This window comes from Podarcis liolepis (assembly GCF_965112155.1).
Source record: "Podarcis liolepis genome assembly, chromosome: 2".
NCBI lineage: Eukaryota > Metazoa > Chordata > Lepidosauria > Squamata > Lacertidae > Podarcis > Podarcis liolepis.
The window spans coordinates 60368312-60386480 of NC_139555.1; the positions used below are offsets into that span (position 1 = coordinate 60368312).

At 42.0% G+C, this 18169-nt stretch overlaps 2 protein-coding genes across 10 annotated transcripts in view; one reads left to right on the top strand and one right to left on the bottom strand.

Annotated features, from left to right (window-relative positions):
• KLHL3 (kelch like family member 3) overlaps positions 1 to 18169 on the bottom strand; it is a 98358-nt gene that overhangs the window by 61333 nt on the left and 18856 nt on the right. The window lies entirely within an intron of this gene.
• Positions 657 to 10936, top strand: LOC310699732 (neuropeptide Y receptor type 6-like). 8 transcript variants are annotated; one of them, XM_083488216.1, is made up of 5 exons: positions 657 to 1432; positions 3014 to 3901; positions 5472 to 6603; positions 7852 to 7964; positions 9624 to 10936. In XM_083488216.1, the coding sequence occupies exon 5, from the start codon at positions 9668 to 9670 to the stop codon at positions 10751 to 10753; it is 1086 nt and encodes a 361-aa protein (XP_083344342.1). In that variant the 5' UTR covers positions 657 to 1432; positions 3014 to 3901; positions 5472 to 6603; positions 7852 to 7964; positions 9624 to 9667; the 3' UTR covers positions 10754 to 10936. The 8 variants fall into 8 exon arrangements, with proteins under 8 accessions (XP_083344342.1, XP_083344344.1, XP_083344348.1 ...); XM_083488218.1 differs by having other exon boundaries at positions 3725 to 3901; XM_083488222.1 differs by lacking the exon at positions 3014 to 3901 and having other exon boundaries at positions 5472 to 5527; positions 6477 to 6603.

The following is an 18169-nucleotide window of genomic DNA, read 5'->3' on the forward strand; positions in this document are numbered from 1 at the left end:
ACCCATCTCCTACTACCCTTCTGAGAAATACCCCACCCCACCCTCCCACTATATATAAGGGTCTGGTGACTTCTGCTTCAGTGTATCTGAAGAAGTGTGCATGCACATGAAAGCTTATACCAGAACAAACTTAGTTGGTCTATAAGGTGCCCCTGGACATTTTATTTTTATTTTTATTTTGACCTCAGATTCTTATCAATTCAGGATGGCAAAGTTTCCTGCTTCGTTTTCCCAAAATGTCCTGGGGCAGGCACAAGTAAGTACAAGAAAAATGCAGGTACAAAACAGTACATTATAAATACTTCAAAAATGCAGTATCTTCATATTCCTGAGTAAAGTTAGATACACGAAATAACTGATAAATGTGCATTTATTTTACCAAAAACAATAAACCCCACATAGTGATTGAATGGAATCTCAAACCAGCCCATGTGTGTGATGCTGCAGGATACCCCAAGGGACTAGGGTCACAGCTATAGGAGATAAGCCTTATCTAAAGTACTCACCAACACAGGCAGGATTTCGGATGCAGCACAGTCCAAACAAACCAAGGTTAAGCACAGAGTATCAATCTAAGTCCATACATGAGCCAGAGGCAGATATAGGCAACACTCCAATATCAATATTACTGGGAGTTCAGACAAGGTACACCAAAAGAAAGGCAACTAAGAACCAAATATCGTATGTTGCTTTCAAGACTCAAGAATGAGGTCTTATATACTCTGACCTCCTAAACCACACCCTAAGCACACTGAAGGCACATCAGAGGTTGCTTACTCATGAGCAAGCCCCACCTCACCCTCACTCACAATTAGACTGACAACTCTGGGTTCGGATCCAAAGCATTTGGTGCCGGCCACCTTCAATCCTGACAACTCCAGGAGTTCATCAGGTTTCAACCCAGAGGACTCCTCAAGGGGATCTTCAACACTGGGTTATGGGAGAGGATTGCCTGCTCTTCAGGGTCCTTGACCTGTGATGTATCTGGTTCATCCTCTGAGGACTCAGTGTCTGGTACTAGGTCAGGGCTAGGCATGACAATGAACATGTTGGCCCATATAGTCTGCCTTCAACCTTCATAAGCATTTAGTCAATGAGCTGTAATTGAGTTGCTTGGATAGCCTTTAAACTCCTTTGAAGAGAAGGCACAAATTGTTGTTGCTGCTGTTGCTGTTGCTGCTCTTCAGGCAATTATCTCAAAACGGAAAATAAATTCATCTTAATCTGAGGTGTAAAAATAATATAATGTAGGAGACAGCCAGATCTGCATTGTTGCACCATGAGGCAAGAACACTGTCGGCCCTACCATTTGGTCAAGTGAGGCAGATGCAGGGGCGCAGCAGGAACTCCTACAGCCCCCTCCCCCAGCCGTTCTCCAGTGTTGAAGAACAGAGCCTGTCAGGCATCTCCTAAACTAGTTTGCTGCCCTCAGGTAGATTTGAGCGTATGGTCCTGTTGTTAGTGCTAAAGTAATATTCAACTGCCCATCCAGTCAGTTTCTGTACATGAAATGATGAGTAAGAAAGTGACATTTTGTCAGACAGTAAAGTACAGTGGTGCCTCGCAAGACGAAATTAATTCGTTCCGCAAGTTTTTTCTTCTTGCGAGTTTTTCGTCTTGCGAAGCACGGTTTCCCATAGGAATGCATTGAAAATCAATTAATGCGTTCCTATGGAAACCGCTTGCCAGGCTGGCGGTGCAGAGAAGGGCTTTTCTCCCCACCGCAAGCCTTCAGGACAGGTATGGGAACAGAGGGGAAGGGGCGCAGCGCTTCTCCTCTGTTCCCGGGGCTTGCGGTGGGAGGAGGGTTTTTCCTCCCCACCGCCAACATTCAGAACAGCATTCTGAATGTTGGCGGTGGGAAGGAAAACCCTCCTCCCACCGCAAGTCTTCAGGACAGCCATCCGAAGGCTGGCGCGGGGAGAAGGGCTTTCTGCCCCACCGCCAGCCTTCGGAGCAGCCTTCCGAAGGCTGGCGCGGGGAGAAGGGCTTTTCTCCCCACCGCCAGCCTTTGGAGGAGCCTTCCGAAGGCTGGCGCGGGGAGAAGGGCTTTCCGCCCCACCGCCAGCCTTCGGAGGAGGTCCGAGGACAGTGGGAAAGACGCACTGCGCATCCCCGCTGTCCCGGAGATTTCCCTATGGGCTTTCGTCTTGCGAAGGAAGCCCATAGGGAAATTCGTTTTGCGAAGCGCCTCCAAAACGGAAAACCCTTTCGTCTAGCGGGTTTTCTGTCTTGCGAGGCGTTCGTCTTGCGGGGTACCACTGTATCTTGTTCTGGGCCTGGCTACTAATGTTGACAGAACTATGGGCAGGGCCTCTCCCACAGATCTTGTCACAAGATGGAAGGTGATAGGAAAGCTGGTCCTTCAGTCACTTGGGCCATAAGCCATATAGGACACATGCCCAATCCTACATTGCAAACAGTGGCTAAGGGGGTCGTGCCTACCTTGATTGTCTACGCTTTGCTTCTTTCCCCACACTACCACTTCCTAGGATATGAGAGCCCAGAGGAAGCAGTAGCAGATACTGAGCTCTGTGCACCTTCTCTTCCTCTTAGAGCTACAGGAGACTAAGATCTAGGGGATCCAGTTGCAGTGTAATTCATAAACATTTCTACCAATGACACAGGCCGATTCAAGACATTTTGCTGCCTGAGATGGAACAGTAAAAGAACCCCAGGCAAAGTACATAGCACACAAAAACTGAGGATTATTGACTTTTCTGTTTTTCTGGGAAATAGTAGGCAGAGTTAACCCTAAGGAACCGCTCATTTAGCAACTGTCTATGCTGAGAGGAGGGTGTCTGGGAAATGACACTAAATGAGGCCTGATCTTATCCAGGCCAAGTCTAAGTGCTAGATAACCATCAGTTGTTCAATTGTTTTAATGGTGGATGGTATGAATAAACTGAACATTAGATAAAAAGAGTCAAGAATAGATTTCTGTTGACAGAAGAAATCTCTAGCTGGCCCCTGAATGTTACTGGAGATAATGGTGTGTTTTTCTGTCCTCTAGAACAAAGTTATTGAATGGGAGGATCAGAGAAAAGGATGAATACCCACACACTTTAGCTAAAATCTCCAACTAAGAAGTTTGGTGCTGAAGAGAAGCCATATTGCATGGTTCAAGTCTGATTAAGTTTTATATTGTTACTGCCTTTAATCTGGGCATTCCATTATCAGTTGTTACATGAAGAGGAAATGGAAATTCAGGACCATACTGCTGATGTTTCCTGATTTATGAAAGACAAATTCACCTTTGCTATACTGTCTTTGGGTCTAACACTTGGCATGGATTCTATTTAGCATGACTTTATCTGCAATATGCTCTTAATTCTTTCTTATCAGATTATAGTGATTATAAAGTTAGCTCCCTAATGAAGCATGGCTATGGCCCCATTCAGCAATCTATCTGTGTTTACCCAGTGCTAAAGGCTCGTTGGATGTCGCTTTTACTCACCAATTAAAAATGTCAAGGATATTCAAATAACCCAAACATAATTTTGCTATTCATTAACCTTTTTTGCAAACAGACTTAATATGGGGGGATTATTTTAGTGCTATTTTTGTTAGTAGTCCCATAAATGCTAAGAATTGCATATCAAGATTAATTACTTATTTAAACAACCATAAGGTCCTGGTCTAACTATATTGACTGGTAGCCAAGTTACTCCTTTGGAAAACTGAATATAGGTGACAACCATCATTGATCAGCAAATATTCACAGGACAATAAGAATGTAAGAAAGAGCCCTTCTGGACCAACCCAACGACCCATCTAGCACAACATCCTGTTTTCACAGTGACCTGATGAAGGGTACAGCCCAACAACAGCACTACCACCCACAAAAACTGGTGATCTTTATATATAGAAATTATTCCCCAGATGCAGTTTTGGGTTGCAGGTAAGTTCCAAAGCTGAAGGCTAGTTCCCCAATGCCATATTCATTCTTAAATAAAGAATGAGATGCTGCTGAATATAAGAGGCAGGGGCAAAACATTTAATCCCATCTCTGTAGACTATGCAATGTAGAAGTCCACTCATGTACCCTTTCCCTAACCCTTCCTAGCTTTTCAGTACCATCTGTACGCTATGGTTGGAGAGGAAGTGATAAGTACAGTGGTACCTCGGGTTACAGACGCTTCAGGTTACAGACTCCGCTAACCCAGAAATAGTACCTCGGGTTAAGAACTTTGCTTCAGGATGAGAACAGAAATCTTGCAGCGGCAGCGGGAGGCTCCATTAGCTAAAGTGGACCTCAGTTTAAGAACAGTTTCAGGTTAAGAACAGACCTCCAGAACGAATTAAGTTATTAACCTGAGGTACCATTGTACCTCACACATATCTAAAGGGGGAAAGGACACAACTATGCTTCCTTTCATTATGTCCATGATGAGAGGTATACATTAAAATATTTAACATTGTATAGCAGCACCCTCTACTCATAGGGCCATTAGGTGTGGTAAACATAAAATAAATGAGGAATCCTATTTTGGTGTCAGTCCCTGCTATATGTAATATGCATAATACATATGTGTAATAAATATGACTAGCTTCCCATTTCAAACTGTACAATTTTAATAACATCAATAAGATCTAATATCACAACTAATGCAATAACTGAGCTGTGCAATCTCAGCCTGTCCATGAACTCAATCTACTCTTGCCCCTCCCCCGTACCTTCAATACCCAAATAGTGATGTTTACTGACATTACAGGGTTGTTGTAGAATTACCGAGAATTGTTTGTGAAGCAATCTTGCTATACTGTATATGTCCTAAGTTTTATTAGCTTGTCTCTTGAATATTAGTGTCTGTCTGTGATTCTAGACATTCTAGACAGCAAAACAGTCACTGCATATATACCACACTGCTCAAAAAACAGTGGCAAAAATCCCAGTTAATTTGAACAGTTTACACATAACAATAAAAAGCTTACAGTGGAAAAACAACCATGGTTTTAATTGTGCACCGCCAATGTCTTAGAAGAATAAAAGCCCAATCTCTCATCAACACAGTATATTGTATATTCCCCATATTTTAACACTGCCACATTTTACAATGGACCAATAAGCCAAATGTAAATATTTACACATGTGAAATCCAGCATGGATTTTTTTTTAAGTAAGCAAACATTCTGTGGAATAGATAACTGCAAATCAGGTTGCAAGATAATGCCTGAAAAAAACATTAATAGAAAAAGTGGTCCCCATGACTACTGGCCTCTCCTACTCGCTGCCTCCTTATTGGTTTCTCTCTAGAGCTTGCCTTACTTCTTAGTTTCTCTCTCAGAGCAGTGGCTCTTGACTGTGGTGATTTCAGTTCTCGGAAAAGCTCAGAGCATCAGTTTGCTTCAGAAGACCGTGAACCAAAGGGGCTTTGCCTTTGGTTGTAGTTAAAAGGGTCAAAATACCTCCGATTCCTTTCCAAGCAAAATGTATGTCGACTGATTTTGTCAATATTTAATATGAAAAGGGAAAGAAGACTGGTCAAAGCAAGGGAGAGGAAGTGTTGTGTGGATTTTCCAAAAGGTAAGAAGTTGGGGCATTCATAAGACTTTGTTATTCTTTTCTCTTTTACTTGCCTTGTGGCCAGGATCCAATCCTCCTGTGCGTGAGTGGCTGCTGCTGGGAAGGCGAGGTGAAAAAGTCCCGATACACAAGTGGGGCTTTATGTTCAGCACCATTTTGGATCCTTGTAATTGATCCCAGTCTTATACAGATGTGTAGTTTGAAGTACCTTCCTTCCCCGCTCCGATGTCTAGAATTTAAGATTTCATATTATTTCATTTGAAATCTTACATTGGTCATTTTGGGGAGGTGATATCTGATCCTAAATAATTATGAGTTCAACTTTAGAAAGCAATTGTGCATGAGAATGAAAATGAATTGATTGCCTGAATTTTATGTTCATGTGATGTAATAACTATATTTTAACAGCTGCTTGAATTAAAGCTGGGTGGCAAATAATTTTTTCTCTTGTATCAAAATAAAAAACATTGTCCATGTGAATCTTTATGGAAAGGAATTAATTCATTAATGCTATATTTATGAGGAATACTCTGTGTATTCCACATACAGAATACTTCACAGTAGACACCGCAGTATGTAATCATCCTTGGTATGAACATAGAATGTTGGTTTCTATCATCAGTTTTCATAAAACTAAAATGGAAATAATAATACTGATTGCATAATGCATTGTGTGAAGAGAGACAATGTTCCTCATCTTTGATTAGAGATTGCAAAAGGGCTTCTCTCCTCCCTACATTGTTTGGATCAGGTATCTTCAACCTTTTCAGTCCCAGGAGCCACTTCTAACCCAAACATGCATCTGGGAACCTGTTTCTTAATCTTTTATTATATAGTAAAGTAGTGATTCTGTTGCAACCATTCTTGGATCAGGCTGAAACCCACTAGTAGGTCTTGACCCACCAGTTGAAGACCCTTTGCACATACCTGATACAGTTTTGCACCTTAGTTTTCAGCACACAGGTCGTTAGAAAATTCTGCTGCTTTTAGTTTTTCACTCTCAGTGCCTTCTTCTACTGAGTTCTGTTGTTCCGGGACTGCATACTTGGGAAAGTGCTTATTCCCGAGGAATCTTGGTAAAGTTCCATTCTAGCATTACTTTGAAGTAAATAAATAGTTTCAGTATTGTAGCTCCTGGCCACACTCCTACAATGTGGGTTGGGAACATATAAGGTGTTATACTCCACCTATCTCCATCACACACACACACACACACACACACACACACACACACACACACACACTGTCTCTCACTAACACATACATTTTTATTTTTCAGAATTCCTATTATATATCAAAAAGTAATAAAATGATATATATGCAAGGTAAAAAAAATAAGAAAGGCAGAAGCTAGAAATAGAGCATGTAAAAATAAATTTTAATAATTGAAGTAACAACAACTGATATGATGGAAGCAGCATTGTAAAGAAATTTTAATTTCATGACTTCTGGCATAATGAATAAAAGTAATAAAGGAAAACCAGATATCACAATTTTATTATTGAGAAAGTATTTCTATTTCCATTTTGTTACGTTTGCTGGGCTTTGTAGATACCTCTCCCCAACAGAATTCACTGTCTGTTTAATATGTGAATTTTCTTGCATGTCATAAATCTGAATGTGCTTGGTAACACTGAAACTTAGGTACAAAATACCAGCTTAAAACACAGACTGGCCTTTCCCCCCCCCCCTTAATTCAGATTTAAGCTGGTTTGAATGAAAACACATCAAAAAGCAGTATTTCATAAGAAACAACATGATATATAGGGATTGTAGCTAATATCGTGTGTATGCCATTTCCCAAGCTAGTAGCGGATTCCAAGCTAGCACACTGGATGCAGAGTAAACAGGACTGTGTACACAGCCTCAGCTAAAAACAAAGCACCCACCTGCAGAAAGTCTTTGGTTTAACACCTGGCAGGTGATAACTTGGTTTACAGTACAGCAGCTGCACCTCTGCATTCACGCAGTGGAGGAGATTCTGGTTTCATCCCTTCCCTTTTACCCCCTAACTATCCACGGTTTATGTGTTAACAGTGTTATCCACCTTTTAAGAGTTCTTTTGTGCCGTATATTCCAACCCCAAAGTCAAAGATTATTGCACTCCAGCTCTGCCTAATTGCGCTCACCCACACTTGTAAGAGAAAAGTGCTATGAAGAAAAATCCTAGAAGCAGTACAGCCATTAAAAAGTACTGAGGCAATTCAAAGGCCCACATCTGACTAAATGGAATTTACTCCATGAAAGCTTATGTGACCATAAAAAACCATTACAGATAAGAATGATTGTCTGTTTAATTTGTGTTTCCTCTTAAATTTATACAGCTTGCAGCTTCCTCATCTCGGCTTTACCTTGTAACAGCAGGATACTCATTGACAGAGGCAAAGACTCATTGATCCTGGCTTACATTTCAGTGTCACTTCATTAATGGACCACGGTGAGTTATATTCTGGCAATTCAGAGGGAATGCCGGTGTATCAAGGCTCTGGAGACTCTGAAAAGTTTTGCTGTAACAGTGAAAGATAGGCAAATGAGAATTTATTGGGCTACATTCCTCCTTAGGTTTGGTAGCACAAACTCGCATTGCGAAGAAACGTGCTGAAGCCTAAATCCAAAACAATGAGCCGACACACTGAGCTGAGTTTTTGCCTGAATATACGTGGGGCTTCTGGAGGGAGAAGAGAAATCTCTAGACCACACTTTTCCCAGATATTTTCCTGGGCTAGCCAGGTGTTATCTGCCTACATATTGCACTTGCAGGCCTCCAACATCCTCTGTACTTAGATGCTGACCCCTTTGTCCATCCACTCTCACTTCTGAAACTCAACTTTAAAACTGATAATTTGATAGGTGTCTTTATGTGTCCATACTAACTACCTGGAGAAACACTCTCTCCCAAGCACCTCTCATCCCTGATCTGGTGAGGCCAGCTGTAATTGATAAAGTATTGTTGTATCAATATGGCTCGATACTGAATTATGGTTTTAATGCTTTTATTGAATCTTATGGTTTAAATGTGCATGTCGTAAACCAGCCTGAGATCTTAATTGACAAAGGGCAATTAGTAGGTAAATAATGCCAATGAACTCACTAGCCATATTAAGTATCACATCATTCCTCTACAGGACCTTTTTAGGATTTAGCACTTGAAGGTGCAAGACAGCATATGAATATGAAACCCCTTTGCAAAGTGTCAGGGTGACATGCACTGTAAGAAACTGGATTTTTATTTTTATTTTGGATTTAAAGAACAAGAGTTAGAATTTTGCACTCTAAATAATCTGAACAGAAAAACAATTATATGGGTTAAACAAATAAGCATCAAAGATCTTCATTTGTGTACTTTATTCTGATTGGTGTGTGTGCGTGTGTAGAATACGGATATTGCTGTTAGGCACTGAGACAACAGGGAGGCAGCAGTATGGCACTGAGTTGCAATCCTAAACATACATACTAGAAAGTAGGTCACATTGATTCTTAACGCACTTACTTCTAGTAAACATGCTTAGAATTGGACTGTTGAGATCTGATTCAGCCGTTCCAGCACACGTGCAGGGATGATTATCCCTTCAATTTCAGGAACACTCCCATACATATACATACACACACACACACACACACACACACACACACACACACACCTCTGTTGCCTGCGCAAAGCTGTCAACAACAGTAAAGTAAATCCAGTGTGTCAGCTCACATGGAGCTCAGTGTATGAACTGGAACTAAACACCACTTTATCTAGGGCAACTGATAGGATGTAGGTTCAGTCTTTAAGTCTATGGGTTTAAAGACAGCAGTGTCATTTTTCAAAATCCAAGTTTGCAGTTTGGGAGAAGAACAAGAAATTATGCCCCCAAAAGGTTAACCCCAACAGTGTGTAATTGAGTACATGCCCACTCCCAACACATGTATGTTCAAAATTCATCCAGGATCATATATCACCAGGAAATGGTTCTCAAAGGGTTTGTTTTTCTTGAAATATTCCTGCTGCTGAGACACACCAAAAAAGCAATTAAATGAAGCAAAGGACATTGGAAAAGAGTGTGTGTGTGGTGGTGGGGACTTTCCATCTAAATTATGTTTGTGATTTCAGGGGTGTTTCATGAAGGATAAAACAAAAACATTCAAGAGCCTGGCATGGATCCGTCTGTTGCAAACAGCAGTAAGTTGCAGCTTTCACACTTTGAATCCTGCTTGCCGTCTATTCCTGCAATCTTCTTGCTCATCACAGCTTATGCTGTAGTCATGCTGGTGGGGCTCCTTGGCAACCTTTGCCTAATTATTATCATCAGGAAACAGAAAGAAAGCCAGAATGTCACCAACATTTTGATCGCCAACCTCTCCCTATCTGACATCTTTGTTTGTGTCATGTGCATCCCTTTCACTGTTGCGTACACTTTGATGGATTACTGGGTGTTTGGAGAAGCCATGTGTAAAATATCTAATTTTGTACAAAGTATGTCTGTCACTGCCTCTACATTCTCACTTGTGTTAATTGCTGTCGAGAGGTATCAGTTAATAGTAAACCCGCGAGGTTGGAAGCCTAGAATTTCACATGCATTTTGGGGAATTATCTTCATTTGGGCCTTTTCTATAATACTGTCGACTCCTTTTTTTTTATTCCACCAAGTCACCGATGAGCCCTTTAGAAACCTTTCTTCCCACAGTGATATTTATATGGACAAAGTTGTCTGTGTTGAGGTATGGCCATCCCTTGAGGAGAGGCGTAGCTTTACCACTACAATGTTAGTTTTCCAGTACTTCTTACCACTAGTTTTTATTTTCATCTGTTACATGAAGATATTTGTGTGCCTTCAGAAGAGGAAAGGTAAAGTGGATAAGATAAGGGAGAATGAGGTCAGACTAAATGAGAGTAAAAGGATTAATATTATGTTGATTTCAATTGTTGCAACCTTTGGGGCATGTTGGTTACCGCTGTACATATTTAACATTGTGTTTGACTGGAACCACGAGGCCCTGATCAACTGCCACCATAATGTGGTATTTACTTTGTGTCACTTGGTAGCCATGATTTCGACGTGTGTCAATCCAATCTTCTATGGATTCCTCAACAAGAATTTTCAGAAAGATTTGGCTAGTCTGTTTCACAATTTCAAATGCTATGAATCTCAAGGGTTGTTTGAGAACATCGCCCTTTCAACTCTGAACACCGATGTGTCAAAGGGATCCTTTAAGCTGAACAACATGCCTTCGAATATCTGAAATGGGCAACCTTTGAATCATTTACATGTCTTTGTCATGAATTATGTACTGCCAAGTTACTCTTATATGGAAGTGTGGCCTTCTGGCTCTTGTCAGCAAAGTCCTGTTCTCAAAGTGAAATCAAAAGCCTACCTGAATATTAATGTATCATTCAAATGAATAAAACAAATTGGATTAATAATATTTATTAACACCCCCATATTTATTAAAGACCTTTACAGGAGCTTCCAATGTTGCAGTGCTAGAAAACTGGAAGTGTGGGAAGGAAAATCTGGAAAAGGAGGTACCGTTTGGATTGGAAGATGATGCAATATCCTGTGTGGGCTGTACCACCTGCGTTTTCCTCATGGTTCTCCTGGTCTGCCTGAATTAGTACTTCTGACAAAGGCCCCTTGACTACCTTAACATAATACCAACAATTAGTATCTTAAGCAACTGACTCTTATTGTCTGAACTCAAAAGATAATCGCCTTCTAAGAATTCCTTATGTGAAGCCATTTCCCTTTCTTTTTCCTTACTGTGCCCCCCCACGCTGTTCTCAAATCTGCTCTGGAAGGTGGAGGGAACCTAGAACAAATTTAGGGAGTGCATGGGGGAGGTGGGGACAGGAATCCCATTGCACAGCAGAAACCATACTGCTCACTATGCACATTCAACTACTATGTTGAATACAACCCATCATCTGTCCATTGATGCACTAGGTAATATGTCATTCTGACAGGTGCTGGATTGTATGAAACTCAATAACTGTGCATGCAGGACAACTTCTGTGAGTGCAATGGAACTTGCTCTCTACCCCCCAACACACTCCTTTTCCCAAATCTGCTATGGCTTTCCCCCCAACGCTCTGAGTCCCATCAGTGGGAGCCCAGCACAAGGCTCTATAGCTGGGATAGCTTTGTCAGTTTGAGCACCACCTTGGGCAAAGGATTCCTACATTGCAGGGGGGTTGGACTAGATGCCCCTTGTGGTCCCATCCAACTCTACAATTCTATTATTCTATGCTTGTCCCCACTCTCCCTCATCACATGATGGATTAAAACCCCTGAATAATGCTTGCATATGGTAGAAATTGCCTGCCCACCTAGCAGTTTGAAAGCACATCAAAGTGCAAGCAGATAAATAGGTACTTCCAGCTGGAAGGTAAACGGCGTTTCCGTGCGCTGCTCTGGTTTCGCTAGAAGCAGCTTAGTCATGCTGGCCACATGACCCGGAAAACTGTCTGTGGACAAACGCCAGCTCCCTCGGCCAGTAAAGCGAGATGAGCGCCACAACCCCAGAGTTGTTCGCGACTGGACTTAGCTGTCAGGGGTTTACCTTTATGGTAGAAATGTTTGAATATGTATCCTCAATCCTGAAATGCAATGAATATGTGTTCTGACCACTTCCACCACACTTTGCAATGTATGTCTGCCTCTAGTCTGACCACTATTGTTGAAAACAATGTAAGGAATGATCAGGGTTCTTTTCTTTTCAATTAAGGTAATTCTGTTCTTTCATTCATAGACATGGTTGTTGTATTTTTACTATGCTGCTTCCTATGTCCTGAATAGCAGCCTGACATGCAAAATTAAACAAGATAAAGAGATGGGGGGATTTTACATCCTAAATGTCTGCATGTCAAGCTAGTATTCAGGATACAGGGAAAGGATGATGACCTGAAATCCTATTGACAGAACTGTTGCCCTATTGATATAACTCAATAGCATATCACTGATTTCTCTGGCATTTGCTTTCGAATAAGTATACCTAGGATTGCAGACTGGGAGAATTTATGTTATGCTTCATCCTATAATAAAATACAGGAACTTGTAAGAGAAGTTCATTTTCCTGCCACACTTCATTCTTTTTAATGTAAAAAGCCTACCTGTGCTGCCCTCGGGCAGGGTGTAAAACTGCACCAGTATTTTTCATCTGCAGCTGAATTGCTGTATCTTTGAATGCCCACATTCTTTTCTAAGAAGGAATACATGCTTTTCCACCTTTGTTTGAAAACATGAATGTGACAGAAACGTTTCCAAAACAGCCATTAGTTTAAGACAGATAGATTGGAGCCAGCCACAAGAAGCTATCCTGTTTACAAGGCAAAGACAGGTTTGAACTGCTTAAAAGATCATGAATCCAATGGAACTCTGAAGAGAGAAATCCAGTTAAAGTGAAACCATACAGAACATTTCAGACTAATACAGAGTGAAAAAAGAATCTAATAACATGAACACTTGATACCTGAGTGCAAACTATATTTCTATGAAAAGCAGCTGCCTCATCTAACCTCTGTGTGACTTCAGACTGGTTTTATTGACAAATAATGGTACAGTAATCGTATCCGTGGTAATGTACATTTGACTGGAACTGTTTAGATGTCATTTCTATTTATGATTCTAACAACATGTTTCAACTGTGGGGAACTGTTGGTTTTTACATCTATATATTTGTATACCAAATGTTGTACAACTTTATATTAGTCTTGTGGTTTCGAGTGCTAAATTTTGTATGCCACTGTGAGCCATATAAATATTCACTCTGAAATATATCAATTACTGTATATCAAAATAACATAAAGATTGCCTTGCTGAGGATGTTCAAAGATTCATAAACGCCAGGACTATGACCAGGCTCCAAAGAAGTAACTGCACTACTCTTTAGGGCTCCAAGTAAGCTTCACACTGCAGTCCTAAGCATGTTTACTCAAATCAGCTGATGGAATGAAAGCCGTATATCTCACCTGGGAGGTTCAACATGAAATGAGGGAAAGGCACAGGAGGAAGCAAGACTGGCTGGCATTCAGCCTTAAATATATTTACTTGCAAATCAGTTGACAAGTTAGTGCGCTTAAGGTCACAGCCCAAAGACCAAAGAGTGTATAGTTATAATTATAGCTGTCCATTATTTACCGGTAATATTTACTAAATGAGAGATAGAGCAGGGTTGGGGAAATGTGGCCCTCCATAAACTATACTTCTTGCATCAGCCCCACTCAACATGGCCAGTGATCAAGGATGATGAGGGTTGTCATCCGACACTTTCAAGATGGCAACAGGTTCCCTATCCCTCTGCTAGAAATGTGGAAACAGAGCTGACTGTCTCTTTAAGACCCCCACACACTCCCATTTATCCTGTGATTTCAAGTCACAGGTCTGAGAGGATTGGTTTTTTTGGTCCCACTGCTTTCCCTGGGAAAATCTGCTGTTTACTGCTGAACTGGGAAAACGTTAATCCGCAGAAAACATAGAGATGGAATTTTAACCCCTTTCAGACCTGTGACTTGAAATCATAGGACAAAGTGTGGATGGGCCCCTGGTTTCAGGGCCCTTTTAATTTGGGAGGTGGTAAAGCCTGGAAGTGAAAAGAAGGAGTATATCCATTGTAGCACCTTTGGATATATTAGAAAGATTTTTAATATCTATCTCCTGCAAGTTTTGCTTGCTTTTGTTCAGTACAACTTTAATGGATAGGATTTCTTATGACTATCAGTGGTCGTTAGTTATGTAATGAGGACATATGATAGCAGCATTACTAGTGTGTATTTTTAGTGTGTTAGCTTGCTGCTGTGTTATTGACAGAAGGTAAAAGCAGAGTGAAAAAAATGTCTGCCTATTGCGCAAATGCATTATATGCTCCTGCTCTGGGAAGCTCATTGTTAAACATTTCAAATGACATTAAGTCCAAATAAATTTCCAAGTTTCAAATCCTGCCTCTCCAGCTGACTGAGTTTTACTCCTGACTTGCAGAAACTCAGAAGTTTCGCTTGTGGGCACAGAGGATCCTGCTCCATTGCTATTACACATTCTAAATGAGACTCACACTGTTTTCAGGTGGGATTCGATCACACATTAGCAAATTCAGATCGCACAACTGAAGCTGATATGGTGCTGTTGCATAACAATTCCACTTCTCTGCAAAACGGGACTGTCTTCATCTTAAGAAACATATGGGGAAATGCACTGGAAAATGTGGGGTAACATTTGCCTGTTGCAATGTCATTTAACCTCCCTATGAACAAATCCAGATGGGTGCTCAATAACCAGGTCCTCTGGAAGCAATGTGAGTTTAACCAAGAGTGCCTTCTTAACAACCAAGCTTGTACCACTCACACTGTCTTTCTCAATGCCTTCTGCTATTATTCATCCATTTATTTATTTCATAAAATTTATACACTGCTTGATTGTAAAACACCTCAAGGAGGTTTACAAGAAGATAAAACAATAAAATCAAGAAGAATTTACAACCCAGATTACAATTATCTCAACTTTCTAAGCCTCTGGGTAAAGGTAAAGGGACCCCTGATCTTAGGTCCAGTCGCGAACAACTTTGGGGTTGCAGCTCTCATCTCGCTTTATTGGCTGAGGGAGCCAGAATACAGCTTCTGGGTCATGTGGCCAGCATGACTAAGCCGCTTCTGGTGAACCAGAGCAGTGCACGAAAACACCATTTACCTTCCCGCCGGAGCAGTACCTATTTATCTACTTGCACTTTGACGTGCTTTCAACTGCTAGGTGGGAAGGAGCTGGGACCGAACAACAGGAGCTCACCCTGTTGCGGGGATTCGAACTGCCAATCTTCCGATCGGCAAGCCCTAGGCTCTGTGGTTTAGACCACAGCGCCATCTGCGTCCCTAAGCCTCTTGGTAGGTTTGTCTAAACAATAAAGTTTTTAGCAGGCTCTAAAAAGAGTGCAGGGGGACGCGGGTGGCGCTGTGGGTAAAACCTCAGTGCCTAGGACTTGCCGATTGTACGGTCGGCGGTTCAAATCCCCGCGGCGGGGTGAGCTGCCATCGTTCGGTCCCAGCTCCTGCCCACCTAGCAGTTCGAAAGCACTCTTAAGTGCAAGTAGATAAATAGGGACCGCTTTATAGTGGGAAGGTAAACGGCATTTCCGTGTGCTGCGCAGGTGCTGGCTCGCCAGCTGCAGCTTTGTCATGCTGGCCACGTGACCCGGAAGTGTCTTCGGACGGCACTTGCTCACGGCCTCTAGAGCGAGATGAGCACGCAACCCCAGAGTCGGACACGACTGGCCCGTACGGGCAGGGGTACCTTTACCTTTAACTTAAAAAGAGTGCAGTGAAGGCACCAAGGCATTAACACCTTGAAATGCAGTGAGGTGCCCCTCACCCCGCTGCCTTTCAAGTTGTATTTCCACATGGCTGTGTACACCAGAGAGGGGGCAGAAATGTCTTCAAACATTAAGGCTACAATCCTAAACACTAACTAGAGAGTAAGAGCCATTGAACTCAGTTAAACTGGCTTCATTCTAAGCATACAAACATTTGTTCATTCTGTTAGGCAGCAATCCCATCAGCAGTTACCTGTATTCAAGTCCAGCTGAACTCAGGAGGACACTTGCTTCCAAGCAGGATTAGAAATTTAGGCAGTAGGAGTCTGAGGGCCAAATTAGACATGGCAATTGCAGTTTCCGGGTCACCCTCAAAGGTAGCCCCACATAGAGTGCATTGCAGTAGTCCAAGCAGGAGATAACTAGAGCATGCACCATTCTGGCGAGACAGTCCGCGGGCAGGTAGGGTCTCAGCCTGCGTACCGGATGGAGCTGGTAGACAGCTGCCCTGGACACAGAATTAACCTGCCCCTCCATGGACAGCTGTGAGTCCAGAATGACTCCCAGGCTGCGCACCTGGACCTTCAGGGACACAGTAGCCCCATTTAGGACCAGGGAGTCCCCCACCCCCTGTCCCCCCAAAACAGTACTTCTGTCTTGTCAGGATTCAACCTCAATCTGTTAACCGCCATCCATCCTCCAACTGCCTCCAGGCACTCACAGAGGACATTCACCGCCATCATTGGTTCTGATTTAAAAGAGAGGTAGGTAATAACAACAACAACAATAATAATGGAGGAGGAATTCAACATGCATTTCAGTTTGCTAGATTCAACAACCCCCTCTCTCCTTCCCTCATGCACTGTTCTGAGAGTTCTCCCACACACACCTAAGCCAATTTTGGGGAGCATGGAGGGCAGACAGGGGTGAGGGGGAAAGCCCTGTTCAGCATGCAGAAATCTTTGCTCAGGGTTTCCACTGATGAGACTCAATGGGTGAATCCCACTCCATAACAATAACACCCTACTCAGGCCTCACACTCACATGTAAGTAGAACACATGAGTGGAGGCAGTGAGGATAAGTATTCTACATCTGGGGCTACTTATCTCCCCTGCCATCCATATTTGAAAGGAAGCCATCTGCAGTGCAGACAGAGCCTCTTGTATTTGTGGAGACACTCCAATCCCACCAGGGTGTAGAATGGTGTTTTTCTGGGGTTCTGCTTTGGGTCCACACTCATGTGTTCTACATACTCGTAAGTATAATGCCAGATTAGTGCTAGTGCCTCATCCATGTGCCAAAACCACTCAATTCTAACCATCTAGCCAGCCCTGCAGGTAGAATTTCTGGGAATGCTAGGCATCCTTCCTCAATTTTAAGCATACTACCAAACTACCTAAATTTGGCACCCAGCACTACATGACTCCATTTTCCAACATTTTCAGAAGGTACTTGTGTCAGCTTTTTGCCACAAACACTGCAAAGAATCTTGTGACACCTTAAATACTAGCGCACAGGTTTTGTAACAGATACACATACGCCCAAGAGACTCAGTGGTTTAGACCACAGCGCCACCCATGTCCCTTTATGTGTTCTAAGTACAGTACAGTACTGGTACTCAAGGGATACTTTTAAAAGGGATATAAACTTTGTTTTACCACAGAAATGAGAGTGAGAAATTAAGGGTCAACAAACCAATCTTTGTGCTTTTATAACCTGAAAATCAGATTTTTTTTTTTCCAACTGAGCATTTATTTAGCCTCCTGAACTAGTATTGTGCTTTTTCGACAGCAGCAGTTAATTTGATTTTTGGGTTGTGGTAACATATAAGGCATTCATACTGCAGCTGCTAATTCAATTTCCTGAAAGGTAAGAGGCACACATACAACAGTTCTGTATTCTTGAAAATTTAATTTGATGCTCCAAAATATTTTTTAATAAGATTTGACACAATAGTTTGTCCTTGGGTTATCAGACATTCAGAATATCACACAGCTGAGTGACCTCAGTTTCCTTTTCCTGTACCATTCCAAACTTAGGCTGACACAACTTGTGCCTACAAATTTTTCCTCTCAGTAGGCTTTACAGCTACAAATCCAATTTTTCCTCAGAAGTCTGCTTCAACATGCCTGACCTTCACTGCAATGTGTCAGTCATTGCATAGTATATTGACAGCACCGTCTCCTTATCTTTTGGTTCAGTTCCCCCACAGGGAATCCAGCTGTGAACATAACAGAATGACTCAAAAATAAAGACAAAAAATTATTAAATGAGGGATAATGGATTATGCAATTTATGTAATTAGGGATGGTGGGTGAAGCAAGAAGGAAGTGATTTAATGTCTTGAAAACCAGGAGGGGGTG

What these genes read in the sequence shown, in the direction of transcription:
- LOC310699732 (XM_083488216.1), top strand. Translation starts at nt 9,668, where the DNA reads ATGGATCCGTCTGTTGCAAACAGCAGTAAGTTGCAGCTTTCACACTTT.